Genomic DNA, 20,275 nt, shown 5'->3' with positions numbered 1-20,275 from the left:
GCTTCAGACACTTTCTCAAAAGTGAAGAGAGCCCCACTCGACCTGGAGATGTCCTCCATTGGCGTAGTTGACCACGGTGCCGCTTCTCTGGCTTTCATTATGTTGCACCTAGCTTTGTCAATTTTGGCTGCAAAAGCCTTTAGTACCAGGTTACAGTCCTCCTCAGTAGGTTGAAAAGGCGGTGTAAGGTTTTCTGGTTTTTCAATCTTCTTCAGGATGTTAAAAAGTGTTTGTTTTGTTATTATTTTTCCTCACAAGCCGAGTCTTCAGCGGATCCTCACGCTCTACCATATCTGCAATACACGTAGTGTATTTTTCTAGGAGTGTAGTGCAGTTATCTTGTTCCTGAAAGAATAGCCTGATTTTCTCAAGGCATCCCTGAATTTGTTCTTTACCCAAATTCTTAGTTCCTGCTGCTCAGTTGAACATGAGGATTCTGTTGTGGAGCTTGCGTGTGAAGTGTCACTGTTGATGACACCAAATGGTGGTCGCTCCAGACACACAGCGTGGTTTTACAATCCGTGGTCTGGGTATTAAAAGCACACAGCCAATCCAGCTGGTTCCCCTGTGGGGTGCTCGCCTCGTCATTGATGACTAGGAAATCAAGATTGTTGAGGTTTTTTTCTAGGGTAATGGCACCCTTATCATTTTTATTGCCCCGCCAGAGGTTGAAATCACTGACTACCATGGTCGATGCATTCTTTGATCTCAGGGTGGCTAGCTGAGAGCATAGTTCACTCCCAAAGTCCGAGACCAAAGCCGGTGGTCTGTAGACTACCACTAGGTTGAAACAATAATTATGGGCAAATATTAGTTTCAGGTGAATGGATTCGCACCCACTACAACTGAAATTGGCTTTGAAAAATTTTAAATTGTCTTTGGCAATTATTGCAACCCCACCGCCCCATCCTTCCTGTCTGTTTTCATTATAAATTATGTATCTATCAGGGATTGCCTGCTCACAGGTAGGCCCAATAGGGTCTTTCATCCAGGTTTCAGTGATGCATAGAATATCGAAGTCATTGTCCGTGATCAGGTCTCTAGTATTAGATGCATGTTTGGTCATGGATCAGGAGTTCAGGAGTCCCACTTTTAGGCTAATACCTTTGTCCTGAGGGCTACCATGCCGACTTATATTTATCTGGCTTGTTAGTGGGTGCGCCGGGTCTATTGGGGCCTCCATACCTTGTATCCCTAAAATAGTGCCAGTAAATGCAACTAAATTGGAGGTAGTTGGCCTCTTACCTGTTGTCTCGAGATGCTCCTGACAGAAGGTTGTGGACTGGGACCCGACAGTCCCCACCTCTGGCCCCACAAGCAGGTCGCCACTTTGTCTGGGAAAGCAGAAGCTTTCCCCAGAAAAGGGTTTTCCATCATGGCAATTCCGGCTCTTTTCGAGAATAGGAAGAAAGTTAAACAATAAGAGGACCAAAGGACAGGCAAAAATCTTATGGCACTGCCATTTTAGAGTATATGCTACTCTATTCAGCATTAAACATTAAAATGCAAAAATGCACAAGACAATTAAAGAAAATCGGTAGAAATTATCATTAGCCACCAGCCTATCCTAGACAGTTGTATACGAATTGATCGTATTGCAATTGACCGATTCACAATTGACCTTCTGTACAATTGACCGAATTTAAAAGGTCAATTAGGATATATATGTGGGGGAAACCCCCCACCCAATCCAAACCCCCTCCGCAATCCCTCACCCAATCCCCTTAAATTATTATAAACCCAAACCAACCCACTAATATATATATATATATATATATATATATATATATATATATATATAAATAACGATACTGTCAATTGTACAGAAGGTCAATTAGGACCACTGAAATTCGGTCAATTGTGTCAAAAGGTCATTTGTGATCAGTTAATTCAGGTAATACCATCCTGGACACATGTTAACAACCAAAAAGTTCCAAAAACTAAATTATAGGGACACAAAGTGGCTCTACCGCACTTCACAGAAGGTGATGTGTGCAGGGCACTGGGTTGATCCTGAGGAGGCAAAAATGGATGAAGGCCTTAGGATTCACCCTAATACCCAGGTCAAGCTCGTGGATATGGCTTTTGATGGGTCCAATATATTTGGGCCAAAAGGGGATAATTACCTTCAAATGTTTCAAGCTCCCAAGCCGACGGCCAAATCCTAAGGCCTAGCAGTGCAGCAGCCTTCTACCCCAAGGCACTTGACCCTCTAGCGTGTGTGCCTGTGGTAGGGGTCTAGTGCCCCAAGGCAAACAGCAGCCGCAACAACACCTCCCCTTGAAATGGTAGTGACTGTGGAGCACAAAGAGGGGGGTTTGCAGCCTCAATTGACTGCACAGCTCCCAGGGCAAGACCTCTGTGAAGGGGACTTCTCCCATTCCACCCAGGTAGGTGGGAGAATAGCCCTGTTCATTGAGTGGCATTGCACTACTTCAGATGCTTAGGCCATACAGGTTATGACTCAGTTACTGCCTCCCATGTGTTCAATGCCGCCTGAACACCCTCCTTCCAGCCCACCTCTGTGCCCTGGTCAGAGCGAGGCAGGGGCTGGTATTCCCTTACTTTACTTTTTGATTCTTAAGAAAGATTGGGGCCTTCATCGCATCTTGGATCTGAGGCTTTTGAACTTGTACATGCACAAAGACAAGTTCAGGATGTTCACCTTGGCCCATATCTATCAGGCTCTCGAACAGCAGGACTGTTTGGTGTTGTTGGATCTTCAGAATGACTACTTCCATATGCCAATCCATCCCAAGCACATGAATTTAAATTTAATTTAATTGGTTATTTATAACGCTCTTAATACCCAGAGGTTTCTGAGCGCGGACCCGGGGATCGAACCCTTGTTGCTTGATGTTGTCTTGTTTCCAAGGCCAGCGCGTTGCCCCTGAGCTATCCTCCCAAGACAGAAGTACCTGAGATTTGTAGTTTGGACCTCCCACTATCAGTTCAAGTTGCTGCTGGTCATCCTGTCTTGGCTCCCTGGGTAGAAACTGTTTGCCATGGTGGCGGTTCGCCTCAGGAGGGAAAGTATACAACCCTTCCCCTTCCCCCTACCTGGATGACTGGCTTGTCCGAGCCCATACCCGGTGTCTGAATACCTGTTCTGCACACACAGCCTGATGTACATGTTGAGCTTTTGCCTGAACTTCAAGAAGTCCCATGTTTCACTGTCTTAATCTCTCTAATTCATTGATGTGGTCTTGGACGCTTGCCAGGATAGGGCTTTCTCGCCTGAGGATCAAGTAGCAAACATCTTCCAGATGCTTCATATGTTTCAGTCGCAGAAGCTGATTCTGGCATCTGCCTTTTTTGATTTCTCGGACAACGTTGTTGTTTCGGCTCAGTGGCCAGCCACCCAATCCATTTATGTTTATAGGTGGTGTACATTCCCGGCTTGGAGTCCAGAGAGGGGTCTGGACTTCATCTATCCTACCTCCTCTGTTCTGGATTTTCTGTTCTCCTTATTTTGCAGACTGGCCTGTCTATTGGCACTGTTCCTGGATGGGACTTATATTTATTGTTGGCTTTCCTTATGGAGACTCTGTTTGAGCCCCTGCATTCATGCTTGTTAATGTAAAGGTTAAGTTAAAGGTGATTAACCTGGTGGCCATCACTTCCTCGAGATGGGTGAGGCAGCTTCAAGTGCTATCTGTTAAACCTCCCAAATTGGTGTTTTGCAAGGGGAAAGTGACTTTGAGAATGAGACCATCCTTCTTTTCTAAGGTTTTGGGACATTGATCTCTCTCAGAATATCAATCTTCCCTGTGTTTTGTTCTTCCACCTCTCCCTTCTTAGATCAATACTATCAGCTGGATCTGGCGTGGGCCCTCGTGTACTAGGTTTCTTGAATGAGAGATGTCAAAAATGATCACCCACTGTTTGTGGGGGTGTGCTGGTATTCGTGCTGGAAGGGCTTTGACTAAACAGACTCGGTCAAGTTGGATCATCCCCTGCATCTCAGAATGTTACTATCTGGCTGAAAAGGATATGCCAGGAGGTCTCTGGGTTTATTCATCTAGAGGCCTGTCTGCTGCCTCTGCCCTGTGAAGTCCCTCTCTTGGACATATGTCTAGTGGCTACGTGGCCTTCGCTGCACATATTTGCTCAACATTACTTTCTGAATTTCCTGTTGCGGCAGGACATTCGTTTTGGTCGAGCAGTCTTCCAGAGTTTTTTTTTTTGGTTTAGGTGGTGTCCTCTCGCTCGCCTCCCTCCTGGATTTACGTACACCTATGACAGTCAAGGAAAGCTAAGGAATCTATGGGAAGAAGGAATCCATTAGAAAAGAATACATTACTTACCTGTTGGTCCAGTTTTTTTTTATGGATGGACCCCCCCCCCCACAGATTCCTCATCGCCCTCCCAACCTGCATCTCTTGGCTCTCAAACTTGTACATCTAATTTGTTTCTGTGGTTACCTCTGCACTTAGTGTTAAGGAAAGAGATGGAACTGACATCATGAGGCACGGCAGCTCCATGTATACTGGCCCTGACGTTGCATTCGGCATAGGGTGCGTAACCACCTGATGGTGAAATCATTTTTAAAAGTCAACTGGCGATAGAATATATCAAAGATGAGGAATTTGTGGGAGGAACATCCACCAGAAAGAACATCACGGGGAGGTAAGTAATGTGTTCTTTACTTCAGTAGACTAATATTTTTTCCATAGGTGGGCATCAAGCCTTTATTTTCCCCTCGAGCAATCTCACCAGAAAAAGGGAAATTTATTTTCATATGTGCATATAGTTTTGCCCAAGCCAGGAGGGTAATTTGACAGGATGAACCATACAACATTACTCAATCCTACAGGAAAGTAATACAAAAGGGGAAGACTGAGGGTATTCAAATGCTGATGAGAACCATAGGCTGGAAAATGGGCTTGAGTTTACAAGTATAATTCCACGTCGTTCAAATGGTCGAGTCAAAGGTTACCTATATACCAAGGACAAATTGTGTCTCCTTTGAGGGGAGAAAGATCGAATTTCGTCCAATTGATGCGTACCTGAGAAATTAGCGAAGTGCACAATTTCCTCTGTCAACGATTGTAAATTAGATCCAGGGTCTCTGGTGAACAATTACCCATCATCAGCGTATAATGAAATTGCTTTGTCACCTCCCGGGGGTAAACAACAATCAGCATGACTCCTACAAACCAGTTCAGCTAAGGGTTTGAACACAAATGCGAAGAGCAGAGGTGATAAAGGACACCCCTGTCTTGTGCCTTGTTCCTATAAAAGGGAAGAAAGCAAGACTTCTGATGGGAGAGTGGTGGGTGGGGTGGGGTGAGGTGAATTGCCTAGTGAGCATGATCCACCAGAAAGTGCAGAGAAAGCAAACTTTCCACATATTACCCAATCTGTGTGGACTCACTGAAGCCCAGGATTCTAATATAGCTGTGTGATCTTGAGCCAAGACTTTTGATTTATCTCGGAGTAGACTTGCATCTTCCATCAAACTGTCTCTGCTCTCTAATTCCGTTATTCTAGCACTTTTTCACCAGTTGCATCTGGAGGGTAGTCACCTTAAAGGTCAATGTGTCACGTTTGGAGCCAACAGCAGTGAAATCCACTTTAAATTCCGCTATCCCCATCTCCAGCTTGGGCTTTGCACCCTTAGCTTCCTTCATAATCATTGCTGCACCTCCCTCATTTGTAGCAATTGCTTTATGTGTAATTGTTTTTTTTTGGAGAAGTCAAGCTAGGCTAGGCACCTTTCGGCAAGCAACAGTACTGTGGCAGTAGCTACACCAGGTGGGAAATAGAATTTAATTATGGTGTCATGCAACGCTGAACTAGAATCAGTAGGTGGCTGATGGGAGCCACTGATTGTGCAATGATAAGATCAAGAGCCTTTTCAGTAATAGTGGTCCCAGAGAGCCAAGCAGATTTTTGATAGTCTCTCCCAGAATGGCAACAGTCCAGCCATGAATGCAGTGACTCCCCTAGGCACTGATTTTTCACTGTGGGCTATTGACAGTGTCAGTGTGCTTCCCGGTATAGATTTCCTTCAGAAATATGTGCCAGATTCTGTGGTCTTCTACACTGTCAATTGCCCCAAGATTATGACAGTAACAGCAGGCTCCTCAGCGGGTCTAGCAGGACACCACCATTAGCCTCTCCAATCACCCAGGTCCAGGGTGAACTGGTGGCTCCCAATGAAGAGGGCCTTCGCATTGAGCACACACCAAGCTAACAGCACTGACCCACTTCTAATATTGGCTCTCAGTCCATCTCCAATCAGTCCTGCACTTCCAGTAGTGGTTCACAGGGAGCGGGCAGTACCCACCTGCAGGGAGCTCAGGTCCACAAGACCCTGCAGTACCGCAGCCTCACCTTTGGTGTTTTTACCTCCCACACCAGGGCCACCACTGGGACTCCACAGACCCGCTGAGTTCTCAATGCCAGGTTTCGGCTTTGCAAGTTGCTATGGCTGAAGCTAAGCCAGCATATTTCAAAAACAGGCTGACATCATGGTAGAGCTTCACTACAGAGCTGCCACATTGAACGATGCCTCCCCAACAATGTTTAAAGAACTCTGAACCAAAGCTTTATCTATGAATGTAACACACTCCTTTTCCTATGCTTGCTCCTCTAGCGCTTGTTTTTATTCTATGCACCTCAAGTGTAGTCTTGTCCCAATTTCCCAGTGAATCTGATCATACTCTTTCACTGTTCAGCCATGTCCTCCCTCCATCCATATCTGATTTTCTTATCCCACTGGCAGCCATATATTCCTGTCTTTAAAGCATGTACACTGTGGTCTTCTTTTTTGCTTTGTAGTTCTCCCTCTTTAGTGAAGGTTATGCCTGAGCCCCCTGATCTTCCCTGTACAGCCATGCAACTACCCTATCACATATGATTCCCCTTGCCTTTATGGTGTGTTGTCCACTACCCCAAACCCTGCAGCATGTGTACAATCAGGTGCTGGAGGCATGCTCTTTCTTTCCATTGTTCAGCCACTGTTTCTTACACCTGAATGCATCACCTGACACATGCCTGCAGATTACTTCAATAATTGCTTCTTGATGGGGGTGACTAGTGGTAGATCACTATTAACCTTGAAGCATGCTCAGGTCATGTAGTCTGCTTTGGATATTAATCTGGAGTAATGATTGGTGATCGTATATGCGATGGAAAAGTAACTATTCAAGCGAAGACACAGAGGGCAGTATTTCCCTTTCTATTATGGATCACTCCTTTCACCAGCAAGATAAATATACAACTCGAAATCTCTACGGTTGCACAGCATGACCCCTCCTCTTCTGACAATAAACAGCTCCCTAACCAGATAAGATCATCTGAGAGCAAGACTAGTCCTCCTTTCTGGCAGCGAGACCCTTCATGAAGACTTTGATTGAATCCCTTGGGGGCTGGGGGGGATCGGGATGATGAGGTCTACTGAATGAGATAAAACGTTGCAAGAAGGACATTCTTGAATCTTCTGTGGATAGAACAAATTGACAAAGGCAATGCACAGCACATATTTTAGGGAAATCTAGGAGTGTTGTATATTATTGGACTCTGGAACCAGTCTTGGCTCCACAGGACAATAAAAAATGTAAAACGGTAGAAGAAAAGGAACACCCTGTAACATCTAGAGCAGGTACAGCTGATGAATCTGAAACAAGGCACATGAACATTACCAACTTTGTGGACTGTTAGGAAAGCTTTATTTTTGCTGCTTTCCATCCATTGACAACTTTGCTGCTTTTCCTTTTTTTTTTTTACCTGTGTCGACTTTTGGAGGCAAGTGAAACCGTTATACTCAACTTGTCTTGCCAAGCTCATCTTTTTAGGGGCACTGATCAGGCCCAATGGCTGTTGGTGCAGGATAACTCTGTTCTCCATTGTTAAACTCCATGTCTGTTTTACACTGCCCTCTTCACCTTACAGTGAGGTGCAGTAGGGATATGTTGGGTCCTTTTAACTTGGATAGCAGTGGATATTTCTCTACTGTAATTTGTTATATTCTCACGTGCACGTTTGCATTTTGCAGCTTAATGTCTTTTAGAGTACCACATACTCTAAAATGGTAGTACCTCGTGATTTTCACCCGTCATTTGGGCTTTCCCAGGCAAAGCCTTAGCTTTCCCGCGTGAAATCGCGCTATGTGTTTGTGACTGGATGTGGGAGCTGAGACTTTCTGGTCCCATTATCCTGGCCAAGGTGTCTGTTGATGGGCAGATGTGGTGGCCGGAGACTGTCCAAGATTGAACAGCACCTGCCACTTTGAATTGTGCAGATCCTTACCAATTCAATTCAACACTTTATTTCAGGAACTTAATCCCATAAAAGTACATAGAAAAAATTAAATTAATTTGATATAATACAAAAGTCCAGTTTATCAAGTTTCACATCATACATACTCACTGCTTCTTAAGGCATGCAAGGCCTCTTTGAACTGGATGACCTAGAGGACTCTGGGATAGAAACATTTTCAAGAGACAATTTCTTCATTTCAAGAGCATGTTGCATTTCCATTTCCCTAAGTTTGTTGTCCTGATGTTTGGATTTCAGCTTGGATTTGTAATCTTTTGAATTCTAACTCAAGTCTCATTTTTTCAAGAGACACAAATTTGGGACTCAGGGATGGACCTTGTGGGCTCTTGGTGGCTAAAGGTTGATGCAAAAGGGCCTGTTGAGGCAAAGAGGGGCTCCCATCCGGGGACTCCTTGCCCTCTTCTGACTCTTCTAAGACATCAGAGTTAGACTCTGCATTAATACCCCCAATATCATTTTCCACATTTCCTGGGTTAGTAGGTGTTACAGGCCTACTACCCAGACTTTGATGATTCAACAATCTTGCAATTAGTTCATTTTTCTTTCCTTTAACATGGAGATTCCTGACTTTACACATTTCTCTCAGTTGCTCTACTGTCAACATGATCAGGGCTTCCTGACTGAAGTTATCCATATTTGGCATGTTAAAATAGCTTTTCTAGTGAAGCTTAGCCTTGTGAAGGTTTTTAGTTGAACAAAAGCAAAGTAAATTCTTAGTGGAACAACTCTACAATATATCCCACGGCTGTCACCAGTGTTAGGCAAGATTGTATGCTGTACCCTTTGAGTGCACTACAACAACCCTGACCTCCTGGCAATAGGAACCCAACCATTGGTATAAGTCTGTGCTATACAGGTTGGTAGCGTGTTGAGCAGCCAGGCTTATCTCAAGAGGGGTCAATGTGAGCTGTAGGGGAGTTACACAGAGATTCACAGTGACAAGTATTCGAATACATTCTTAGACACAAGGTTTCTTGATTGAACAATTATTAATTTATTTAACAATCAGTTAGTGTAAGCCTTCTTCAGAAGGGGGCAATATAATATCAACACACAAATCCACACTCTTAATGTTTCTAAATCAGTAAGTACCCTTTTGAGATAGCACACAGACACTTCCTACACCCTCAGGTGACTTTAGTAACTAGGACACTGTGGACATTAATATACCACTGTTTGCATTTAGAATCATACTTAAGAGTTTGGCAAAGAAAAAGGTTATTAGAACAGAACAAGAGATCACACAAAGTCTTGCACAATGTTTTAGAAGTCTTTGTAGAAAAGAAGAATTCAAAGCAGGGCCACAATCTGTTTAGGCTCGTGAAGTAAAGAAGCTATCAGCAACTCTACAGAGCAAATACAACAGGTCTCACCAACAGAGAACAAGTGTAGTTACACAACATGAGGTAAGTTCTCTTAGAATGTACAGTACCTTTAGGTTGAAGAAAAAGTGCAGCAGACGACTTCAGTTACTGTACATCTCTGCAGATCCTGGTGTTCCTGGGTCTCAGTTGTGGGGACAAGAGGGAGGACGTCTGGGGACTCCTGCACTACAATGGGACGGTCACCTATGGCAACTGGCAATCTTCAAACAAGTGGCACTTCAGTGTTTCAGCTCCTAGCGTTTACTGCAAATAGCAACACTGTGGTTCCTGGCTGTCGAGATGAGCTTTCCTTGCATCTTGGGTCCAGCACTCTGCTGATGTGGCTCAGGCTTGGTCAGTCCTGCTTCCTGGGAGTCCGGAGGATCTTCCTGGAGCTCTTGCCCAGCTTAAAAGCAATGCAAACAATCTGGTTTTCCTCTCCCTGACTATTCGGTTCCAGCAGCAACCGCAGTGGAATTTCAACCAGCTTCGAGAGGATGTCCGGTGACTGACTTTGGAGTTGATTGGTCCCACCAACTCAAGGGGAGAAGTCGTCCTTGCAGGCCTTCTCTAGTCGATAAAAAATTGGAGTTTCAGCACAGCAGCAGGGCTTCACCGGGCAAAGCAACAGTCCAGGAGTTGCAGCAGGTGTCCTCTTCAAGTTCTTCTTCGGATTCCTTAGTCCAGTGGTCGACTCTGCCTTCCAAGTCAAAAAGCATCTCCTTTTATGCAGGTTTCTCCCATTCATTCCAGCCTAGCTGTCAGTTACCCAGCAGGGTGGCTGTCCTTGCCTGACAGCCAGCCGGCCAATCACCTAAGAATCCATTCCTGTCTCCTAGGAACCTAAGCACAGGGAATTTCGGTCACCTCCCTCGCTTCCTGCCGACACCAGACACCCTAGAGCCAGAGGCGGGCTTCACTCGTGAATCCCGCCAAAGACAAAACGAACAAAGGGACCAAACCTGATTTGGCGTGCAGAGTAAATCTCAAGAAGGACCTTTCCACAAAGAAATGGCAAAAAAGACTGGGCCATTTTTACAAAAAATGGCACCCTTGGGTGCTTTACTGCATTTGCGAACGCAGCCCGCAGTAAATGCACACCACGGTAGTTAAAAGTAAACCACTGCCACCAGCCATTCATTGAGGAAAGGGTAACATAAAATTGTTACATGAGAAGCTAGACAAAGGGGATGTAAAGTAACCCCTCCAGCACTCCATTGTAAGATATTGTGTGCTGAGTCTAGAAAGTTACAAGTGTAAGTAAAGTCAATTTCACTTCACTGCTCTTGGAAACAGTAGTTTATCCAAGAGAAGGTATTTAAACTTTTGGGAAATCTGAAAGACTTCCCTGCCTCACTGCACTGAAGGTGCTGTGTGACACAATGTAGAAGATGATGCCTATTTAGTTTGTCAGACTCCACAACGAAAAGAAACACAAGAGTTAAAAATCACATTAAAATACATGAAAGAGTGGGAAAAAGGGTCTCACTCTCTCCAGGCAAAAAATGTAAGTCCTATAGTCCAGCAAAAAAAGCTGGGGGTCTCTAAGGTAGAGAGGAATTGGCACATTTCTGAGAATTCTCCCTAACAATCGTCATCTCTACGAAACATAGCATTAGTATTTTCAAGCCTACAGTATATACCTGTGATGTCATTATAGGTGTCTCATGGGGAAATTTCAATAAGAGCTTAAGACTTAACTACCCCAACCGTATTCTGACCTGAACCCATACTCTGTAAAGTGCATTTTAGAGCCTTTCCGTGTCAGTATTCAGGCATTATGCCCAGAAGACGTCCGATTTGATAGCATCGTACTGACTTACAAAATGTTCCAACACATTCATGTACCAAAAGCCCATTTTAGGGCATTTTGTCAGCACATGCCTTGCAGTCTCAGGTGCTTTACAGTTTTTACAAATACCACAAAACCGTTCTTCAAGGGGGGGGGGTCTGGGTGTATACTCCCTGTACCGTAAGCAACGGTAGCTGGTTTATGCACAATCGCAATCTAAAGTCCCTTACCAATGGGCTCAGACTTTTTAGAAGGTACTGCTCAAGCTTAGATATTTATGGCTGACACATGAAACACAGTTATAACATTTTAGCTTTCCCACTGAAACGGAATTGCTTACCCAATCCTACTTTTCAACCTTTTGTTTAAAGATATTTTTCAGGGTCTCATATTTAGTTCCCAGGGTAAAATCAGGATTCCAGTCATTCTGCCAAAAACATTCTTCATTTATACATTGGAAGCTTTTTCATGTGTCCCGCTCAACCAGCGTTGACGCAAGACATTCAATAATGCACAACGAAGTCGACTCTTTGCTTTCATATAGCGCATCCCCCTATTCATCATAACCTGGTCCCTTAATGATGTCAACCCCAATTCTAACCTGAGAAGAGCCATGGTGGTCCCTGGCGGTAAACCAAGAATCTTCCTACAAAACTGCCCTTCTAGGACATTTATCCATGACAAATTACTCATAGCGCGAGCTTCCAGGCCATATAGGATTGCAGGAGCAAAACTCTGCTTGTATAATTTTACAATTCAACCCAGGGTATAACCAGTTGACTGGCCGGCAACCATTTTGATTGCATGTGTTAACTGCCTAGTCTTTCTTTTCTTCGTTTCAGTTATTGTATTATAATTACCACAGGATGAAAACTCAGGCCCCAGGTATAGGTAACTGTTTGCTCGTTCCAGCATTCCTACAATGAACTCAGTGTTTAGCATGTATGCCTTTCCGTCAGCAATGACCTTTCATTTAGTTTTTCGCATATTAATTTCCAGGTCATTTTTAGCCACATAATCGATCAGAGCCATAAATTTGGCTTTAACGCCACCGATTGTGCGGTCCATAATGACCAGGTCACTGGGGTAAAGCGCACATCACATCATGTTCGAACCTAGTTTCACCGAGCAACCCCTCTCTGATGTTAGTACCTTTTGGAGGTCAAATTCTGGAATGAGGTAGACGTTGTCATTTGAAGAGATCCGCCTGTGCATTGGTTTGTGAATACATGTTTTTGTGGGAATGTGCTAATCATGGAACTAAACTGCAATCTGCAGCTCAGCAATCTCTACAGTCGATTACCTGGAGCATTGGCATGCTGTGGCTCTTCAAGCACCTCTATTTCCAGCTCTGGTCTTGATATGATGCCATTATCCTACTAACCCTCAGGGCAGCAACTTCATCTGTAATATATCTTTGTTCTCTTGCATTGCCTAACTTTTATCAGTGCTGGATGCTTACACAGATCTCTTTGTGTTTCTTTCGCCTCTCTGTGTTTCTTCTAAACTGCCACCTCATTCTAAACCCTTCTGCAGCCATGCCCAAGAAGTAATTGAGAGGCTGCAGCAGGAGAACAGACGTCTGAAGTTTGACTGTGATGAGAGGCGCATTGAGGATGAGAGATTTAAGGTAAGCGAAAGCAGAAAGGGTGAGTCTATGCATGTCAATTTTATATCAAATGCAGCCTAATCGGGCTCAGTGCAAGGATTAATGCTGTATCAGGAAAAGTACAAGATGGTGCTGGTCTTCCTTGCAACGTCAAATCTGAAGCCTTCTCGTTTCCCTCCTTCTGGTTGCCCCCCAGATGACTGCCTATTTTTGCCTTGCTGTAGAAACAACTGTGGTGAAGTCCAATTTCTTAGACTGGGGAACGAGAACAGGTGCCAACACCCGCTGTTTGACAATGCACACAGTGAAGGTATATGGAGCATCTACAGGGCCTCCCTGCCCTTTGCCAGTCTATTATGTCATGTACACCACAGTCCCTCACCTGACGAGTTTACCAAATTCAAGAACACCCCTGCATAATATGGCCATTGTGCTAAGCCATTTGCAACTCTGACTTATGTGGAGGCTGCTCCGTACAGGACAGCTCCCATATCCTGCGGACAAACAAGCACCCACTGATGGGTTGCTGAATGAAAGCAGAAAGCGGGAAAGACTGCAACTACCCATAACAAGAAGACACCAGACCTGTAAATGTTAGCACTTTAGCAATGCTGAATACATTAATGGAAAACACACCTGAAATCACGGATGAGCTCTGCAGCAAACCTTATGCCAGTTGTGAAACCAAGGTGATGTAATGACCCCAAGTTAGTTTGGTTCAAGGGCCCATCAACATCAGGGAAAATTGTTACCAGCTGGAAAAAGGAATCCTGTTCGAAACTGCCAATCTCTGTGCTTGCTCAGGAGGGGACACAGCTGAACTTGGTGTAACAAACGGTTACCAATAATGCAACTTGTGACTATAATTTAATGTTGTTTATTATAATTGTCAGGGTGTTTAAGTGCCCTGATTACATACCAGTAATCAACCAGTGAGTAAATAAATGTAGGAAAAAGATCAGTTAGAATAATCACTACCTGGTACCCTCTGTCTTTTGAAGTCCAGCCCTAAGATATATGGGGCCTTGTCCATAAAAGTCACAAGTTCCACTATGGTTTCTCCAGGGAAGATGTTTCAGAAGTATTGCAGTGGGCTGTGGTGGTTGAAATGTTCTTTAAAGTAAGGTAAGTGTTTACTTCAAGTCAGGTAAATACCCCACTCTATCCTGCTCCAAAAGTAATTCTTAGGACAGTATTCTTGGCCCGGGCTTGACCACCAGGCCAGAGAGAGTTTAGGGAAATGGGCTCTACACCCAATGGTACCCTATGGGAGACTGGGGCAAGGTGGACAGAAACAGCTATGTCCACCCTTACCTCTCTGACTCAGATTCTTTCACGGGACACTAGGTTTTCTGGAATATGCTGGGGCTCCAATCTGCTGTCCTTTGATTGGGTGACGGAGTCGCGAGTCGCGGGGGCTGTGGTCACTTTTTTCGTGTCGGGAGCATGTTGTGGTTCTCACCAGACGGTTCTAGGAAATTTCTTGAAGACTCCCAAATGAAGAAAGATGCAGACCTCTGCGATGCAGACCTTTTAGGACACCTCAAAGGATTGCACAAGGATGGTTCCAGTGGAGGTCACCACGGTCAGACAGCGACAAGCGATCTTCCAGCGCTGAACAAAGAAGCAGCCCCAGCTCAGCTTCCTTTGTCGTCAGAAAGCTGAGATTGCTAAGCCATGTGACCTATGCCATAGACTGAAGATCCTATGAGTCCCAAGGCTCTTCTTTGAATGGCAACAGCTACAGCGTGGCAGCCCAAAAGCGAGTTGTCAGACCTCCGGGTGGTCCAGGGAAACCTTTGAAGGCTTCCTGGGCTTGGGCCTGTGAGCAGGGTTCGAGACTGGTTGCTCCCACCGGTCCAAGGGTTGAACGCACCAACAAGGGTATTCTGAGATCAGGCAGAGGAGAGCAGGGCTTCACTGGGACAGTCACTGGAGTCCATGCTGGTCAGCTGCGGAGGTTGTCCCTTGGTCGTCAGCGAGCTGCTGATCTTCTTAAAAGTGTTGGTTTCAACAGTGATCTGCTGAATAGCTGCAGGAGCCCTACCTTTAGCTAAGATTCAGGCTGGGGGCTAGCCCAAGCCCACCAATGGTAAGGATATGCAACATTAAAACAGCCCAGGGTTGGCCATTCCTGGACAACGACTGGGTCATCACATCCGTCCAGCAATAGACTTCCATGCACCAAAGGATGTGGACTGGGATCAGACAGTCCCAGCCCCATTCCCCTGGCTCAAATGCACAAAACCCATTCACCTTCATCGGGAAAGGTGTTACCATACATGGCATTTTGTGACCTGGGAAGACGGGATGAAGGCCAAAAGACAAGCTGGCCAAAGAATAAGTGAAAATCTTGTGGCAAAGCCACTTAAGGGTGCTAACCACATTTAGTAGCCATTTGCAGTAAATGGAAAAGTGCACAAGAAAAATCACAAAAACAGTACAAATAACACCGCTGCCACCAGCTTGTTTTAGGCACATCGACAAAGTAACCAAAAAGACATCAGGTAAAAAGTTATAAAGATACAAATTATCATAACTGCACTTCAATGTAAGGTGATGTGTGCAATTGTAAAAATACACGAATTCCAAAAGAGAGACAAAGTCTCTTAGTACTGACAGTCTTGGGGACTAGTCAGTTTCCCTATAAGAATGAGCGAAACTGTTAAGGGAAGTAAAGCAGAAGCTTTACGGACCTCAGAAAATTGGGAAAGAGTTAGAAAATAAGCAAAAAGACTGGGGGTCCACTAGAAATCTATACAGGTAAAGGTGCAAAAATAAAAAAATGTTCCCAACAAGACCCTACCCACTCTGTAAGGGTGTCAAAGAAGGAGTCTGACAAGGAGATGTCATGTTTGCGTTATAGACTTTTATTTTAAATCCACAAAACTTACAATCCCTGTCTGTATGAGGGGTTTCCTTGCCTCAACCTACGAAAATAAGGAAATGTCAGAATGTCCGACAAATGATAATCCTTCCTTGTCCAAAACCCTGCTTCTATCCCTTACACTTAAACTTAAGAAGTTCTAAATAACAAAGTTGTTCCACCAGGGGAATGCCTCCCTTCTCCTGGCAAGCTCTGAAAGTTTAAAGCAAAAGGAAAGGTCTCCTACCAGGAGAATGCTTCCCTTCACCTGTTTTTTCTCCTCTTATCAAAGAGGTGTAAAGTTTAAAGCAAAAGAAAAGATCTCTGACCAGCAGAATGCCTCCCTTCTCCTGGATTTTCTCCTCTTAGCAAAGAGCTGTCTCTGTAACTCTTGTAGCTTCTGCCAAGCTTTCTTCACTAGGCCACCCAAGGCTTCTTGGGTCCGGACTCCTCTCCCAATGCCTTCTTGGTAAGGGATATTATTCTCTATGAACAGTTCCCTTGAGATTCGGTGGGTGTCCTTTTGACTACCACTGCAAAGAGGAGCTACTTTTCTGATGCGTTCTTTATACTCTTGGTTGGAGTTTTGGTAAGTGGCTTTAGGACTGCCAATGTGGTGAGGAAACATGTCTCTATGGTACTCTGTCTTCCAACTTGGGTCAGTGGTCTTATGCCTGCCGCTGTAATGAGGAAACCTTCCTCTCTTGCACTTTTCAGCTTCTGTTGGGTCAGTGGGTTTATGACTTCCACTGTTGCAAGGAAGTCCTCGGGCGGGTGCTTGATTCGATACTGCTAGGGTCCACGACCGTCTCTGGTGGTCAGTGGGCTTATTGCTGCTCCTGTGGTGAGGAGGCCCTCCTCGAATGCTCACTTCACTCTTCCTAATAGTTTGGTTTCTCGTACTGGACCAGGGAAGAGCCGTTGAAGCCTCCCTCTCTTCCATCCCTGTGTCCCCTCCCGGTCTCCTGTACCTCCCGTTACCTTCTTTGGGACTTTGGTAAGCCACCAGGGATTCCTGGGACTGGGATCCGTCTCTCCGGCTCTTTGGGCTTCTCTCTTCTGCAGCACTGTGGCGGCTCCGCACTCTGCTGTACTGCTCGGTTCTCTTTTCCTGTTTCATGCTCGGGTCTGCTCCGGCTGGACCGACGGAAAACTCCCTTAGCAATTTACCGGCGTCCTGTGCTCTTCAATTCCTCTGCCCTGCTGACAGGATTTGAAACTCCCACTCTGGATGGTTACCACACCTGTTGTCTCCCCCGGCTGGGCGTGACCATTTCTTTAGTCCATCGTTTCTTCTTATACATTGTTGCTAGTCCCTCCCTGGCGGATTGTCGCAGTCCTTTGTTTCTTTTGACACTTTGGTCTTTATGCCTCCTGAGGGTCACCTTCTACCAATACTAGCACAGTCAGTAATCTTCATGTCTTCTGTGCTCTTCTTCATCCTAGTAATTTATGTTTGGGCTGTATCCCATGTACTACAATAATACATTGGTCTTCCCCAGGAAGTGGTTTTGAAAGGAGCGTGGGGCTAGGGAATGTTGGGGTGTGACGTTCAATGGGCTATAGCCCACGTGGTCGTCCTTGTCCCCAAATGGGGATTCCCTTGCCGGAGGTCCTCCTGCATTAAACCACCCCTAGGGGGTCTATTGGGTAACGGCCGTGTCCCCCCAGCCACATGGGAAAGGGCTCCCCCTTGTGTAGAAGTGATGATACCTTGTAAATCATCACAACTCCTAAACTAAATGTATAACCAGTACCTGGTGGCAGGCACAATACAGACTAGGCTAAGGGGTGGGAAGAAAAAGATAACCCTGAACAACAGAAAATTAAATTCCCAGATTCGTGATCAGGACCCAAAACGCGAACACATGAATATTCAGAGTAATAAAGATTTTCCATAATAACTTACTAAAATGTCTTAATTCTATTAAAGACACGGAGGCAAGCATTATGCTTCTCTTTCTTTCTTTAAATATTTAAAGAAAGCTCAGCAGCAAGATGTTTTCCTCAGTGCACCTGAGTGTCATAGGTCATATGTATGTAGAAAAGGTGCACAGAAAATATGTAACAATAAAAGCTAACAAGAAACATCGTAATATGTCTTAAGTCCTGAGATAACATAAAATTTCATTTCTCAGGAGGCCTGTGGAAAGTTCAACATGAGGTCCCCAACATGTGACCTGGATCCTCCAATGAGTGACCAAGTCCCCACATAAACAGTCTTGAATATGATGCCACTTCCTCTTTGGAAGCTGCGATCTTGTCCGATAGAAGAATTGGAACTGAAGCCATCTCATACTAGAAGAGAGAAATGTGCCATGGATTAGGCGGATTTGTCTGTTGACGCTGTAAAGAGAGAGATAGAGAATTGCAGTTAGTTAATGTATATTACAGTCCTAGTTCTCTTAGAGTGGTTGGAGAGAAATACGTTGTGTTATTTTGAGGAGCAGTCCTGCATTCAAAATCATGTAACAATTTTCACAATGTACATTTCAATTTCTTGCCGGGTGGGATAATGCTCGCCTCTGTGTCTTTAATAGAATTGAGACTTTCTAGTAAGTTATTATGGAAAATCTTTATTCTATGTCAAGTCCGGAGGCTCACATTATGCTCGTTTAAAGCTTACTTACCACAATGGATGCCGGCTGTTCTACCGGTTTTAGGTAGAATTGCTTAAATACAGATTCACTTGCCCAGTCTGCCATTTTCATGATATCTTCCAGTCGGATTCCGACTCGGAAGGCCTGAGGAGCCATGGCTCCTCTCACAGAGTGGGCTCCGAAGTGTAAGGTATCTATTCCTGCTTGGGTTAAGGTCCACCGCACCCAGCGTGCTAGAGTTGGAGCGGAAACTGCTTTATGAGGTTTGCGTAAGGCTATCAATAGTTGCCCATTAGGAGAGGGTCTAAGAAGAGCCATAACCTATTCATAAGCTTTCAGGCATCTGCCTAAGCAAAGCTTGGGCTGGTCTCTAGAAGCAGGATAAGAAATCACTCTTGAGTTGCACTTCGTCCTCCTATGTATGTGGAACACTATGCCATCGTGGGGGGGAAGGTTCTGCCCGCTAGATCGAGGGCTCTGACATCAGAAACTCTCCTGCAGGAGACGAGGCAGAGCAGTGTAGTGTATTTGACGGATAGAGCAGTGGGGGATAACTCCTCGTTATCTGGCCAAGATAGAAAAAGGTTCAGCACTTTGTTAACGTCTCATAGCTTACCGTAGCGAGACGGAGGCGGGACTAAAAGTCTGACACCCTTGAGTAGTCTGCAAACCAGGTGGTGCTGTCCTGCTGGGATCCCTTCTGTGGGGTCGTGGCCTGCTGAAATGGCAGAGCGGTATGCGTTTACTGTCCTGTAGACCAGATCTCTTTCCACTAAGGATGCTAGGAAATTCAGAATTTCCTCTATAGGTGCCAAAACTGGATGTAAGCCTTTGTTTTGGCACCAGTTCATACAGACGTTCCATGAGTTACAGTATCTTTTGAGAGTGGCCGGGGCCCAACTCTCTTCAATGAGGCTGACTGCCATGTGAGACATGCCTGGAACTCTCCACCTCAACCTGAAATCCTCCAGGCTGCTAGGATCAGAGATCCTTGGAGGAGAAGGGGGTGACGCTGCCCCGCAGGATCCAACAGGAGATCTGGAAATTGGGGTAGAAGGATTGGAAAATCGGAAGAAAGTTCCAGAAGAACTGGATACCAGGTCTGAGAGGTCGAGACCGGGGCTATAAGAACCAATCCTGTTTGTTCCTAGACGGCTCTTCGCCAGGGTCCTCGCAATCATGTAGAAGGGGGAAAGGCATAGTGTACCCCTTCGGTCCAATGTTGGAGGAAAGCATCCGTCGCAGTTGCTGCTGGATCTGGATTCCAGCTGATAAACACTGGTAGCTGAGTGTTCAGGCGTGAAGCAAACAGGTCCTTGGACCTGGGACCTCAAACCTGCTGAATTTTAAGGAAGACTTCTGGTTCGAGTCTCCAGTCGCTGTAATCAATCGTATGTCGGGAGTACCAATCTGCCACTACGTTCGTAAGGCCTCGTAGATACTCTGCAGTGACCGAAATCCGGTGTTCTAGACAGAAATGCCAAAAGTCTTTGGCTAGTTCCGCTAGGGGCCGAGATTTGGTGCCACCCAGATGATTGATGTATCTTACTGCTGAAATGTTGTCCATCTTCAGTAAGATACAACAGCTCACTCTCTTTGGCAAAGGAGTGTACTGCGAAGGAACCCGCTAGCAGCTCTAGGCAGTTTATATGCATCTCGAGTTCCCGAGGTGACCATGTTCCTCCTGTGGCCACTGGACCGCATCTCGCTCCCCAACCGGAACGGCTGAAGTCTGACTCTATCACTATATCTGGGGCA

At 45.2% G+C, this 20,275-nt stretch overlaps 1 protein-coding gene across 2 annotated transcripts in view; it reads left to right on the top strand.

Annotated features, from left to right (window-relative positions):
• PMFBP1 (polyamine modulated factor 1 binding protein 1) overlaps window positions 1-20,275 on the top strand; it is a 1,360,893-nt gene that overhangs the window by 1,250,527 nt on the left and 90,091 nt on the right. For both annotated transcript variants that reach the window (XM_069635509.1, XM_069635508.1), the window contains one exon: window positions 12,979-13,072. In XM_069635509.1, coding sequence (XP_069491610.1) covers window positions 12,979-13,072 — 94 coding nt within the window. The remainder of the gene's footprint in view (window positions 1-12,978; window positions 13,073-20,275) is intronic.

The sequence above is a fragment of the Ambystoma mexicanum genome, chromosome 1q (assembly GCF_040938575.1).
Source record: "Ambystoma mexicanum isolate Mex_15411 chromosome 1q, UKY_AmexF1_1, whole genome shotgun sequence".
In the NCBI taxonomy this organism is placed as follows: Eukaryota; Metazoa; Chordata; class Amphibia; order Caudata; family Ambystomatidae; genus Ambystoma; species Ambystoma mexicanum.
Note: the sequence above shows the minus strand (reverse complement) of the source record. Positions and strands in the feature narration are given on the sequence as shown.